This window comes from Acanthopagrus latus, chromosome 6 (genome assembly GCF_904848185.1).
Source record: "Acanthopagrus latus isolate v.2019 chromosome 6, fAcaLat1.1, whole genome shotgun sequence".
Taxonomy (NCBI): domain Eukaryota; kingdom Metazoa; phylum Chordata; class Actinopteri; order Spariformes; family Sparidae; genus Acanthopagrus; species Acanthopagrus latus.
The window spans coordinates 19,912,378-19,926,459 of NC_051044.1; the positions used below are offsets into that span (position 1 = coordinate 19,912,378).

Consider the following 14,082-nt stretch of genomic DNA (forward strand, 5'->3'; position numbering starts at 1 on the left):
CTGTCTTGTAATGGCCAAATTATCTTCCCTGTTCAAAAAGTATGAAAGTGAATATGTTTTTGTATTTGTTAAATGGCTGATAAAAAGTGAAATGAATGTAATCACACTAAACTTGAATAATTATCACAAATTTAGTGATTAGTGTTAAGTAGCAATGTGTTAAGATGCTATTCTAAGATGATGAGCAAGGTTAATATTATAACTGCCATAACATCAGGATGTAACTGAGTCACTGTGAGAATGTTAGCATGCTGACTGTAGCATATTTTCACAGGGCTGCTCACATGGCTGTTGACTCTATTTGGACATTGAGACACATGGGACATTTTTTCCCCCTTTGCTTCTCTTAGCACTTAACAATTTTGTGTAACTTTCAAGAGATGATACCACTGTATCTATGTGACCAGGACTAAAATATCAGACAACTGAATAATAGGAATCATTTTAAGATAAAGTCCTTTTAAAGTCATTCATTCAGAGTCTGTTTATTCGTCAGTTTTCACAAATAAGACCGCCAGGTTGCCCCTTGAGCCTCTCACTGTTTACCTTGACTTTTACATCCCCAAACAATCACACATTATCCATCTTCATATGGGCAATAACAAATGTGAAGAGCATGTCATGTTTCACTTTATACAGATGATTTATTGTGATTGTGATTATTGTGTGTATAGTCTCAGTTAATGCTGATTGTTACTGAAGGTACACAGATTTAGTTTGTTGAGAGATTTATTGATAGTCATTTTTTCTGTATACAACGTATAAATGTGACTGTTTCTGTCTAAATAAGTAAATGCTACAAATTACAAATAAACTTGCAAAAATATCCCCTTTAATGTGCAAACTAAAACTGGACTTTAACAGATGGTGCATAAACAATAGCTTTGAATGTAAATTACCATCTTCAGTGTCTGTTAATTAAGATTTAAATTGTACAGCTAGTGTACAACTAATTCAGTAATCCACATCTCATTACAAACACTGCTGAGCCACATTCAAGGACAAAAAAATCCTTTGTGTTGCAATAAGACGAACAGCGTAGTTCCTTCCAAGGCCAGACTATCTGTATTAAGTGATATTTACCTATGTCTGAAGTTGATAAGGCATGTCGCGGAGAACGTAAGGACGACTGCGTAAACATCCGTATCAAACAGCTTATGTAAATGGAAAATGGTGCAACGTGAATCTTGCTGGCGAAAAATGATTTGGTTTTGAGTGAACCTCACCAAGAAATCATAAAAATTAGATACATTTAAGTAATCATTAAGCAGAAATGTACCCACAGTACTGATAAAACGTGCAGGCAAGGTATAAACCAAACAAGTGTTGCCTGGCCAACAACAATAACCTTGACAATATCTCACTTAATCGGATCACATTATTATCGAAAGGCGCTTGAAGGTTATCGGTGCCTTCCGCCAATCCAACGTGACACTGGTGTTAAGCAAACAAATGAGTTTGACTTTTGAGTTTTGCTGAGTAGTAAGACCACATCAGATATGTTTTAGAGATATTGCAGATATGAGGAGGAACTCACGAGTATAAAAGAGTCTTCTGGTCTTCAGTTCATTGTACAGAGGCACCATGGGCAAGCTACTTATCTGCGTCGGTAAGCATAGCTACTCACTATTAAGCACTTTGGAAACTTTAACTTAATTTAATCTTGTGCATCATGCAGATTAATTCTCATTAACTACTTCCAATTCTGTCTCGTCTCTCTGCAGGACTGGCTCTCCTGCTGCATGTGCAGCTAGGTAATTATATCCTTTGTAACTCAATGGTTGGAGTCATATGTAGAGTAGAGCTGCAACAATTATTCATTTAATCTAGATGTTCAAAAGACAATTTAGTGCTAACTATTTTGATAATTGATGCAAAAATGTCAAACACTGGCTAGTTCCCACTAGTTGAATGTAAGGGTTTTTTTTTATGATGAGTAAATGGAGAGAGTTTTGGACTGTTGGCTGGACAAAAGAAGCTATTGGAAGCCATCTCTCTGAGCTCTTGGAAACAGTGGCATGACTGCCAATCTGAACTGTCTGGGGTCTGTTTGTGAGGAAGTTAAAGATCCACTTGCAGAGTTTGGTGCTAAAGCCCAGAGTGGGTTGATTTCCAATAGGCTTCATGGGTGAGATTATATTGAATGCTGAGCTGCTTAACCAAAAGCATTCGGATATAGCTGTGTTTATTCTCCAGGTCTGTGCAAACTGAGTGGAGGGCAGTGGATATGGCATCCTTTTTTGCACAAGTGTTTATTCTTTTTACAGACTGAATAATTGATAGATTATTCATGAAAATTAATGGCAGATTAATTGATAATGAAAATAATCGTTAGTTGCAGCCCTAGTGTATGATTATTAGTATCAAGTGATGACATGATGTAATTGTTCCACATGTTGCAGGCTCATCCTACATCCTCTCCTGTTATTTCACTAACTGGGCACAGTACCGCCCCGGAGCAGGAAAGTATTTTCCCACCAACATTGACCCATGTCTCTGTGACCATCTCGTCTATGCCTTTGCTGGCATGAACAACAACATGATCACGACCTACGAGTGGGACGACGAGAAGCTCTACGGACAGTTCCAGGCCCTGAAGAACGAGTGAGTACACATGAATGCTCACATGAAAACACACGTTAGTACACATAAGCATCCGAACACCTGCAGGGATTAAGTGTGAGTTGATGTTGTTGGTGCTTGCAGGAACAGCAACCTGAAGACTCTGCTGGCCATCGGAGGATGGAACTTTGGTACTGCAAAGTAAGTAGTTTTGAAATGAGCATCAGTGCTCCCACCTGGAGAAATGTATAGGCAGAAGCACTCTGACGGTATTCCTGTCTTCAGGTTCACCACTATGGTTTCCTCTCCTGCCAATCGTCAGACCTTCATTAACAGCGTGATCACTTTCCTGCGTCAGTACCAGTTTGATGGTCTGGATCTTGACTGGGAGTACCCTGGCTCTCGTGGCTCCCCAGCTGCAGACAAGGAGCGCTTCACTGTCCTGGTCCAGGTCAGTTATGTTGCCTGGCAGTCCCTGGTTATGGACAAATCCAGGTTGTAGATGGAAACACTGTACACAGGTTTTATCACTATAAAGGTACAATGTGAAGGGTTTAGTAGCTTCAAGCAACCAACTGAAATGAATCTTAAATGTTACACATTGGTCCTTCTGTCCAGGGTATTCTGGAGAACTGGTTATATGCTGGAAAAACTGTCATATAATGCCATATAACTCTCATATAACTCTCTGCAATGAAACGTTAACTGTTTATCTCTCATCGCCCATCTGTAGGAGCTGTTGACCGCCTTCGAGGCAGAGGGCAAGAAGACCAACCGCCCCCGTCTGATGGTGACCGCTGCCGTCGCTGCTGGAAAGGGAACCATCGACTCTGGATACCAGATCGCCCAGCTCGGAGCGTGAGTACACGAGCAGACACATGCAAACATTACATACTCTCACACATTTGTCATACAGAAGATAGCGATCACTTAACATTAATTCTCATGTCTGTGTTGTTAGTGTGCTGGACTACTTCCACGTCATGACCTATGACTTCCATGGTTCTTGGGAGCACAACGTTGGAGAGAACAGCCCTCTGTACAAGGGCCCTGCTGACCAGGGATCCATGATCTACTTCAATGTGGTGAGTGAGGGCTCCCGCTCTAAATTAACACAGTTTTCATTAAAAAAAAACAACCAAAAAAACAGATGCTCACACCGGCCTGTAATCACTTGTATGTAGGACTATGCCATGAACTACTGGAAGAGCAATGGTGCCCCAGCTCAGAAGCTGCTGGTTGGTTTCCCCACCTATGGCCACACCTTCCGCCTGGCTTCCTCCAACACAGCTGTCGGTGCTCCCGCCAGTGGACCCGGAGCTGCTGGACCTTTCACCCGTCAGGCTGGCTTCTGGGCCTACTATGAGGTTTGAGTTTCTTCCTGGAGACCATAACAGAGGACAACATGTTGTATGTACATATATCATACACATGGATCCCTAACTTTAAGTCTCTCCCTTCCATCAGATCTGTACTTTCCTGAAGCAAGGAGCCACTCAGGCTTGGGACAGCCCCCAGCAGGTGCCATATGCCTACAACCAGGGAACCTGGGTTGGATATGACAATGTTAAGAGCTTCCAGGTTAAGGTATGAAGTTTTATTTTTTTAATCTAAATTCCTGTCACAAACCTAAAGGGTTTTTAACATTGGTTAACACTGATCTCATCCTCTCAACAGATTCAGTGGTTGAAGCAGAACGGTTTTGGTGGAGCCATGGTGTGGAGTTTGGATCTCGATGACTTCAGCGGCACTTTCTGTGGCCAGGGAAAATACCCCCTGATCAGCACCATCAAGAGTGGACTGGGAACTGGAGCTTGTACGTCTGAACCCCACATCCTCTGATAATAAACATGTCAATGTGGTTTCCAGCTTCTAACCCTTTTCATTTCTCTCCTCAGCCTGCAGTGCTCGTCCTGACCCCCTGCCTCCAGTCCAACCAACCAAGCAGCCTCTGCCCGGCGGTGGTGGCAGCAGTGGTGGCAGCAGCAGTGGTGGCAGCAGCAGTGGTGGCAGCAGCAGTGGAGGATCTGGCTTCTGCGCTGGCAAGACTAATGGACTTTACCCGGACCCAACCAACAAAAACCACTTCTACGAGTGCAACCAGGGAGAGACCTACATCCAGCACTGTGCCGTCGGCCTGGTGTTCGATGACAGCTGCAAGTGCTGCAACTGGGCTTAAACAATCCATGATCAGACTTCATACTGGTTGTTCTTAAGTCAGAGCTGGGTCAACAGTCATGTAACATCAGCTCCTTTAACAACAGCCCATTCAAAAACAGCTCTGTAACACCTGTCACTGATGTCACTGAAATAAACATCACATTTAAAGCAACTTTGGAACTTTGGAGGTTTTGTGTGTCTCATGTATGGTTTTATTCATAGTCAGTAATGTCATAAAACTGCAGGTGTCATTGTAACCATTGTTCTCTGAGTGAGGAGAACATCTCTTTCATTAAAGCAAGAAAGCAGTATGTGTATTTAACAAGTAAAGACATGAGTGACAGTGATGGCCAATGATCGGCAATATACTTACAGCACATAGAGATGCACACACATGCACACATTGTCAACACCACTTTTGATTCAATTTTTTTTTTTTTTTAGGATTTTCTATAATCTGTCAACATTAATACCATCCCAATATCAAGTCCCTATACTTTATTGCCCTCAAATGATAGTAATAAGAATAAGATCAATTAAAATAGGAATGAGATAAAATAAAACAAAAGAAAAAAATACTAAAAGCTCAAAATCTGTTTGTCAATTACCAAGTTCTCCCTCTAATACTTCAACATAACTCCTGCAAGTAATATAAATACACTGCAAGCTTCTTTCACATACTGTACAGTGTATATTTTGACACATTTGTAGAGGGCAATGGGACTTTAAAATACATCATATATATCACAATTATAATGCTCTGAGAGCGGTCTGAGAACGGTCAGACATAAATAGTAGAAGCAATACAATTTTAAAAGGACAAGGAACTGTTTAAATACCATAATTTCAAGAACACAATCTGTGATGAAAAGAACACAAGGTGTCATCTCTAGAATCTACTTTGTTATGCTTGATGACCACTAGGTGGAGCTCTTGAGAGAATAATATCTAGATGAGCCTTGACACACACAAGGTAGGATTTCATAATATCAGCAGAATAATTTAAAAGCTTACAACGATCAGCAGTTACTACAACAGTTTGTTAAAAAAAAGCTGTAAACTACTGTAGACATTTGGTGAATTCAACACCACTGAGGTGTGCTGTTGTGCTGAGACAAAAAAACTTGAAACAATGACAACAAACTTGATCAACATTCAGGAACGGTCACATCTAACAATTCAGTCTACATCAGTATAAATATGGGTGCCATGAACTAGAACTTAGATTCACATTTGATATCATTTGTTGACCCTGCTCTTCTTCGATGACAGCAGTGTTCTGAGTAGCGTTCTCCTCGGTGGATGTCGAGGTAGGGACGCCATTCCTCAGACGGAGAACACAGCAACTTCAGACGCTGTAGAGAGTATCACATAATTAGAACAATGAATATGAGTATGCCCATTAAATGCGTTTTTTTCACTTTCAAAAGAAGTCCCCATCTGTTACTTCAGTTGCTGAAGAGAATTCGCTGCCATGCTATTTTGCAGTGAAGCTCTTGAAACATTTCGTGGATTAAGAAACTTCACCTCGGCAGGATGGACAGACCGGTGGGTGAGCAGATAATGACTGAATGTTCATTTTTGGGGGAACTTATCATTCAAATTGACATTACTGCTTGAAATTGAAAGAGGAAACACAGCCTGCTTTAAATGCACCCTGTGTCATCCAGTAATACAATGTCATACACACCATCCAGGGACTTCCTTCTGCCCTCAACAGCTTATACACTGCGACGACAGGGACCCAGATGAGGATGAACACACTCATGCACCAGCCCAGAGCCACGCCCCAGTCTGGGTATTGGACCTTTCCATAGGTGGGGGACTCAAAGGATACACAAGACCAGATCAGGATCACCTAGATAGTGAACATAATATCAGATCATATTCAGACATAGGACACCCTCATGTCAGAGTCAGAGTCCAAAGATGGACAAAAAAAACCCACAAAAACTAAAACTAATCACTAATGTCACCAGTTCTACCACAGGACACTGCAGTGGGATGTTCTGTAATCTTCTGTTCTTCCATCAGCCACGATCAACATTATATTATCTTTCAAAGTGGATAGAGTACTTTTTGATTACATTTTGCACTTTTATTTCAATACATATTACCTACAAAACCAACTAAAAGATGCAGGCCCATATTTGTACTAAGCATACAAAGAGTGCATGGTGAAGTGGGTGTTGAAAGTAAAATTAGCCAGATTGTCTATTAGAGGGTGTATTTCTATTGAACAGTATAAAGGAAGAGAGCAGAGGACAGGTTGTAATCACCACAATGATGCAGGGGCTGATGACGAACCAGCACGCTCTCCACCACAGCCAGAAGCAAAAGCTCTTTTTTCCGAGCATCATCTCAATGTCTTTGATGAGGCGGTTCCCTCCTGAAATGCACCAAGAAAACATTAACATGTTCACAGCTTAGGTCAACAGAAAGCTGTCGCACATCTGGTTCTAATGTGTAAATCAGAGAAGCACTCAGTCGACTGCTAGCCAAGGTGACAGATATGCTATAAGGAATCACTGTTGAATTCATAGAGGAGAAATCAATCAATGCTGGAACACTGCTGACATGAACTATATACTGTACGAACATACATTCAGTAAATACAGCCAAGCCATTAAAAGTTGTAAAGTTTAGTTGTAGAAAATGTGAGGTATCACATACAACCTTACATATCACTACAGCTGTCATTATATTTACCATATATGTAGATGAAGCCAGCGACCTCGGTGATGGACACAACAAGCAGAACTGTGCTCACAGTAAACGTGTCGAGTAGAGTTACCCAGTATATTCCTGCCTATCTCACACAGACACACACACACACACACTGAAGGTAAACAGGGTAATGATATCAGTTTGTAGTAATAAAGTCACTGTTTTCAGATCCACAGTACCCTTGTGACACATGGCAGACCCAGGAGGTAGATGACGCCACATGCCATTATCGTCAATAAAGAACGTTTGGATCTTAAGGTTTCAGGGTTGGCATCACTCAGGCAGGTGGTGATCACCTCTGATGACAAGAGGACAGACGAGATTTAGTTGAGACAGCGGCTGGTTTGGAATAGTTTGAACTCTAGATCTATGCTAAATAGTGAACAGTCTCACCTAATATTGTAAACTGTGAGTCTAGGCCAACTATGAAAATCATAAAAAAAAACAGGATAGACCAAAGAGTGGAGACAGGAAGCTTAGATAAAGCCTCTGGATATGCAATGAATGCAAGGCCGAATCCTGCAAAGATGGACAAACACAACATAAGAAGGTATACAAAGGCTTTTTATCATTTTTCTTTCGAGTATGTGTTATCAAAGTTGTCTGACCTTCCTTCACCACTTCTCCAATAGGTTTTCTATTAAGGAAAGCCATATGACCCAGAACTGAAAAGATGGCAATGCCTGCAAACACACTTGTAACTAAGAGGAGAGAAAAACAGTCACGAAAACTAATCAGTTCAGAGATGACATGCTATATATCACACATATTCAAAATTTACGTGTACCTGCCACCATAAAAAATGGTGGAACTAAAATTATTTCATAGGTAAAGAAAACAAAGGCAACGGCTATGGATGATTCTCTCTGGGGACACTGCTGCTGTTCACCACACTGTTTTTTTTTTTAATACTAGCACTTGGAGGCTTTGTCAGAAATGTACAAAATAATCATGGAGGCTGCAGTTTTAACAAACTACTCACAAAATTTAACAGACATACTTTTACTGAGCTCTGATTAAGATCGCCTCTAAACATAAAAAAAAAAAAAAACATTTGAAAGACTGATCAACTGAGACGGTGTTTTCCTACCATGATTAATGATGGACACCAGAGCTGCGTCCAAGAACATGTTGTTGTGAAAGTTGTTGTAAGAAGAAAGAGTCAAAATGCCACCCGAAGAAATGGCTAATGAGAAAATAGTCTGCGTGGCTGCATCCTTCCAGACCTAAAACCCAGCAACCAATGTTAAACGAATGATATAGGACATATTTTGAAAACTTAAAAGGACATTCTTGCATTTTTTAACCTGGGCTCTAAGTTTACACGTTTGGGCATGATTTATACTTAACAAACATTTTGGAATTGCTTCAGTAGGTGGCCACGGCTGGCAGCTGTGACATGGCTGCCTTGGCTACAATGTAATCATTTGAGGCAACTCTGACCGTCAAAGTGACTTCCAATAAAAGTGCTTGTTTTTGCTTCTAACCAACTGCAATTGTTTTTCATACAACGTAGCAGAAACGATTCTAGCAGAGAGAGACCCTTTTGTGAAATAATAAGATCCATTTCGATACCAGTAACACAAAGAGAATTCTTGATCTGAAATCTTGCAAGATGTGAGTTGTTGCATGAATATGACAGTTGGAGAGACGAGTTTACCGAGTCATGGTAATGTTCCACTGGTTTTGACAATCTTGATGGGGAAACAACTTTAACAGCTCACCTCTCAACTTCTCCTTGATCCTTGTGTATCTGGTGTAAATAAATGGATCTTTGTGGCGGTGAGCGTGGTGGAGGCGTGGCTGCGGGAGTGAGAGCGTTGGACAGGGCTCAGGAGAGCAGCGCCAGGTGAGTGATACACAGAGCTGGTACCCAGTTACTAATCACTGTCTCCCTTTAAATGCAGCAGCGTGCTGGACCTCAGGAAGATGCAGGGGAGATGCACAGGAGCGCAGCTGCAGGAAGCTGTTGGCGAGATGCAAGAGCTGCGATCGAGCCCTGAAAGTGCATCACTGTGTGTTGTTTGTTCCTGAGTGGTGCAAGCTGAATAAAGACCGGCTAAATCTAGAACTGTGTGCGTGGTACTTGTTGAGGTTACCCATGGTAGCATGGGAAAAGGCTACAATCTTATTTAACAGAAAGTTCTCTCTCTGGATTCGTTTCCATAATGTTGTTAGCACTTTCAGTGGACATTACTTTGACAGTCAGAGTTGCCCCAGAGGAATACACTGCTGCCATGTTGCAGCTGCCAGCTGAGGCCATCTACTGGACTGATTCAAAAACTTTTGGTAAGTATGAATCGTTTTCACACCCAAACATGTAAATGAAGGGCCTGTTTAAAAATGGCAGTGTTAGTCTATGAGTCTTAGTCTGAAGTTTTGTACAATTCATGGTTCCCAGTTTATAAATGCAAAACAATACAGTATACCTGCTAAACATTAGCATGTTTGCATTGTTACTGTAAGCATGTAAGCACGCCAACATTCGTATCAGTTTCAAAGCACCACTTTTCCTCACAGAGAGAGCCCACTGTATGGCTGTAGGCTCCTCAGTTCTTACGCTGCATTAAGATCAAATGCAAAGAAAATATTTGCATCGAGTTTGTGCTGAGCACAGTGTTAGCTTTGTGCGGTAAACAAGGATCGTTGGTTCTCACCTGTGCCTCCATCAGTTTCATCATATTGGATTGGGATCCAATAAAGAACTCTATCCCATCTCTAGCTCCCTCTAGTGTCACACCTCTGATCAGCAGGATTAGAATGATTACATAGGGAAACGTAGCTGTGAAATACACAACCTGGAGAGACAAAGCCATTGAATCCACAGGCTACTCTGAGTGTGTGCACTGATCACAGATTACAGTCCAAGTGCCATAATTTGAAATAGAAGTACAGTATAATGTGCAGCATGATCTTTATTTAGATAGCATTCATGCCTGAATAAAATGAATAAGAGGTAAGGACTTGTTATTATGTGGCTATTGACATACTTTGCCTGATGACTTGATGCCTCTGATGAGCGCTGCAGCAGTTAACATGGTGCTCAGCAGCAGACAGAGGGCCAAGTGCCAAACTACTGGTCCTGTTTCATCCAGACCACTGGACCTCTGCAGGGCCACGCGACTGAGGAGGAGAGACACCCGACCGTTCAGCTACAGCAGTTTGACAAGTGTGTTTGACATTTGTGCTTGGGTATGTGATGCTTACTCCCAGTACTGCTCACTCGGGCTCTGCATTGGAACTGTGATGATGTTGGATGAAGGACAAGTGCCGTTAGACACTACAGCGCCACTTACATTGCAGTACACTAGAAGAGGAAACAGGACCAGTAAATAGCTTGCATAACATATCAATTCATGCAATGGGTAATGTATATAGTGCTCTGGCTCATCAATGAATCCTCTTCCTCAATGAATCAATGAATCCTTTCAAGACTGGCGAGCACCACAATTGCAGAGATATCACTAAATTGCCCATGCAATTACAGTCATCATCATGCAACATTTATCATTTAAGGTTAAGTGTGGAAGTAAAACAATACTAACAAAAATCAAACCGCCACCTCTCAAAGTCAATACTAGCCAGTATTAGTTTTCTGAGTGCAGTGGTGCTACAGCTGAATAAGCCAAACCGTGACAGATCAGGATTCACCAAACAGTTTTGGAAACATTTTATTTATATAAGAAAAAGACCTGTAGGAGTGTTGCTGCAGTTACTGTCAGCCCAACTGAAGCAGCTGGACCACGGCAGAGGAGACTGGAAGGAGGCGAACATGTAGAACAAGCTGTAGGCGACGATGACGTTATAGTAAATTGCTATGAATAAATTCATTATAACCATGGAGAAGCCAACACCTGGAGAAGATTATATATATTAATATTATATAATGATAATATATAATATATGGATATGAATATTTTTTTTTTACTAAAACACAAGATGTAGAGCCCACAGAACCCGAGAAATCAGCAATTACTTGAACCTCTTTCTTTCTTTCTTTCTTTCTTACTTTTTCTCTCTCTTTTTTTTTTTTTTACAGTAATTCTATATATTTTATACAGGAACGTATTTTCAAATTAAAAAGCTACCAAAAGTGCACAATGAAGTGAAATGAATAATGGTTTTAAGCCTGTGGGATTTTTTCCTCCTGTTCTTTCAGGCTTACCCTGCAGTAGTGGCACAGCTCTCCACACATTGAGTGGGCTTTGGCTGCAAAACTGACCAATGGCATTTTCCAGGAAGAAAAGGGGAATTCCACACAAAACCAACATCAGGAAATAGGGAATGAGAAAGGCACCTGCTCACACAAATTAAAACAAGTTTTCATAATATTCATAATACTTGCAACACTGTAACAATAATCGATCTATTTTTTGAGTACCTGTACAAAATAATTACCCCCTCCATTCCTGTAGGCTAGATATGGAAATCTCCAGATATTTCCCAGGCCAACAGCGTAGCCAACCATAGTGAGCAAGTTCTCTGCCTTGTTGCTCCAGTTTCCACGCTCAGGAATCTCATCACCGTCTTCAACATGACTGTCCTGCTCAACGCAGTGTGTAAAATGTTTATATTGTCAGATATATATAAATTACCATACCATGTACTAATACTAGATAGTTCTCTGTTGTCAACATCAACAGTTTTCATTTAAAGCAAATGGCAGCTTATTTCACTGGTAAATAATCCAAACCAACAGACTTCAGCAGCAGACAGTGATAAACATTTTTTTTTTTACAGCAGGAATTGTATTTGCAGGAAACGCAAATACAAAATACTGACAAAGATTCAGTCAATATTAAAATGTCCTGGAGAAACCGTGATTGTGGTTGATACATGTAAATCGCTATGAATCGTTACGTAGAGCCCCTTTAATGTTATCAGTTACACTCAAAATGTCTGCAGTGAAAGAGGTTGAACGGAGATATAAATATCATAAAATGCAGGACTATTGCCTCAACACGACCTCACTGTGAGCAGTGGTGGAATGTACCCAAGTACAATCACTTAAACTTTACTTAAGTATAAATTTGAGGTACTTATATTTAACATGGGTATTTTTTCTTCTCATGCCACTTTCTACTTCTACTCTCACTACATTTCAGCTTATAATACGTTTACTTTCTACACTAATTATTTAACAGCTATAACTAGCTACTTTTCTATTAAGGTTTTAACTTCAAACAAAACAAAAGAATATGTTTTATATAAATTCCATGACAATGTATACAAGCATTCAAGACAATTACTTGACTATACAACTGGAACTTATTGTTTATACTAGCTGTATAACTAATTTATACAAAAACATGTCATAGGTCACTGCTTTTCCTTTTATTTTTTAATCAATCTTAATTCATTTAAATTAATTTTGATATTTTTCAGTTAGCTGAGCCCTGGGAATTTTATTTCTCAACGAACTACAGCAAAGATTCTGCTTTTATATGAATGTATGAGTAAAAAATTAATGGTATATAAACAGTAAAACAATCAGAGGGGACATTTTTTTGACACTTCAACACATGATAATGTATGAAACCCAGTCGGTAGATTCTTCTTACTTCATTAAGTGACGTTTCTGTGTCTTAGGTAAATGTTTGAGAAGTTAAATGTCTGTTGAATGTCTGTTTAACCTTCTCCTAAAACCAGGGAATGTGTTTGAGCAAAAGTATGAATTTAGATTACCATGCGAAGAACCCTTATTTGAAATGGTGAGAGATAATATGGTTTCTTAAACATCTTTGAATAGAACTGCTATTTAGTTATTCAGTCACAGATGTCGGCAGTCCTACCTGATCAGAGAGAATAGCGGGATCCCTGGAAATCTTTGAGCCGCATTTCACCATTGCGATTTATCTGCTTCTTGAGTAAAAGATGAAGAAAAGTTTCTATGCCTCCGATGGTTTGTAGAAGACCAATTCAAATGGCTCCAAAACTTGTCCCAAGCCACATGAACTAGACTGCAGTCATGCACTTTAAAAGAGAGACAGATGGACAGGTTTCCTTTCAGTTGGAGGTAAACCTGCCTACACAAGTCTGTGTTTATCTTTATGACATGTGACAGTTACTGTAAGCCAAAGTCAGCTGACCTCTATTAGCCTATTTCACCCCTTCAACCCTAACCCTGACAGCACATGTATCTATTGTTTGAATTTATAAAGTCTTAATAAGTCTATATGATATAGGCCATATCAAATGTCTAGCTTTATCTGCATTAGACTGCATTAGATATCTGCCCTGGCCACACTGAACAGTAAATGACACTAGAAACAATAATATGGGTGTATAGATGACTTGTGTGTAGACTGAAGGCTAAAATACAAATTAACATGTAGCTAGTGTTACATCACATCCACCAAATTGTTACAGAAACAAGGGATTTGCATTAACGACAGGTGTGTTGCACAGTAAAGGGCGCTGAGACTCCACAGTTTTATGGAGAGAAAAAAAATGAACAAAATAATAATATAATAACTTTTTCCACTTCAACCAACAGTAACACAAATGTTTTAAGCATTCATTTAACAACATATAATTTAACTCAATGCACCACTTAACTTAGTACATTTAGTATATTTAATATATCTTTTCATGAGCAAGCCTATTGCAGCCAACTTTCTACTTCATTTATGG

General features: G+C 40.1%; 2 protein-coding genes across 2 annotated transcripts; one reads left to right on the top strand and one right to left on the bottom strand.

Moving 5' to 3' along the window:
• Positions 1-682: 682 nt before the first annotated feature.
• LOC119021211 (acidic mammalian chitinase-like) lies at positions 683-4,894 on the top strand. The gene is made up of 11 exons (XM_037101331.1): positions 683-1,609; positions 1,725-1,754; positions 2,403-2,604; positions 2,707-2,763; positions 2,848-3,013; positions 3,296-3,420; positions 3,524-3,647; positions 3,747-3,929; positions 4,030-4,149; positions 4,240-4,378; positions 4,461-4,894. The coding sequence occupies exons 1-11, from the start codon at positions 1,585-1,587 to the stop codon at positions 4,739-4,741; spliced, it is 1,452 nt and encodes a 483-aa protein (XP_036957226.1). The 5' UTR covers positions 683-1,584; the 3' UTR covers positions 4,742-4,894.
• Positions 4,895-4,927: 33 nt separating this feature from the next.
• LOC119020673 (sodium- and chloride-dependent neutral and basic amino acid transporter B(0+)-like) lies at positions 4,928-13,295 on the bottom strand. The gene is made up of 15 exons (XM_037100170.1): positions 13,242-13,295; positions 11,848-11,992; positions 11,615-11,746; positions 11,142-11,303; positions 10,657-10,756; positions 10,440-10,572; positions 10,107-10,247; positions 8,540-8,675; positions 8,058-8,150; positions 7,843-7,968; positions 7,629-7,747; positions 7,432-7,531; positions 7,002-7,111; positions 6,413-6,580; positions 4,928-6,077 (listed from the first exon to the last, which is right to left on the bottom strand). The coding sequence occupies exons 1-15, from the start codon at positions 13,293-13,295 to the stop codon at positions 5,937-5,939; spliced, it is 1,860 nt and encodes a 619-aa protein (XP_036956065.1). The 3' UTR covers positions 4,928-5,936.
• Between the last annotated feature and the right edge of the window lie 787 nt (positions 13,296-14,082).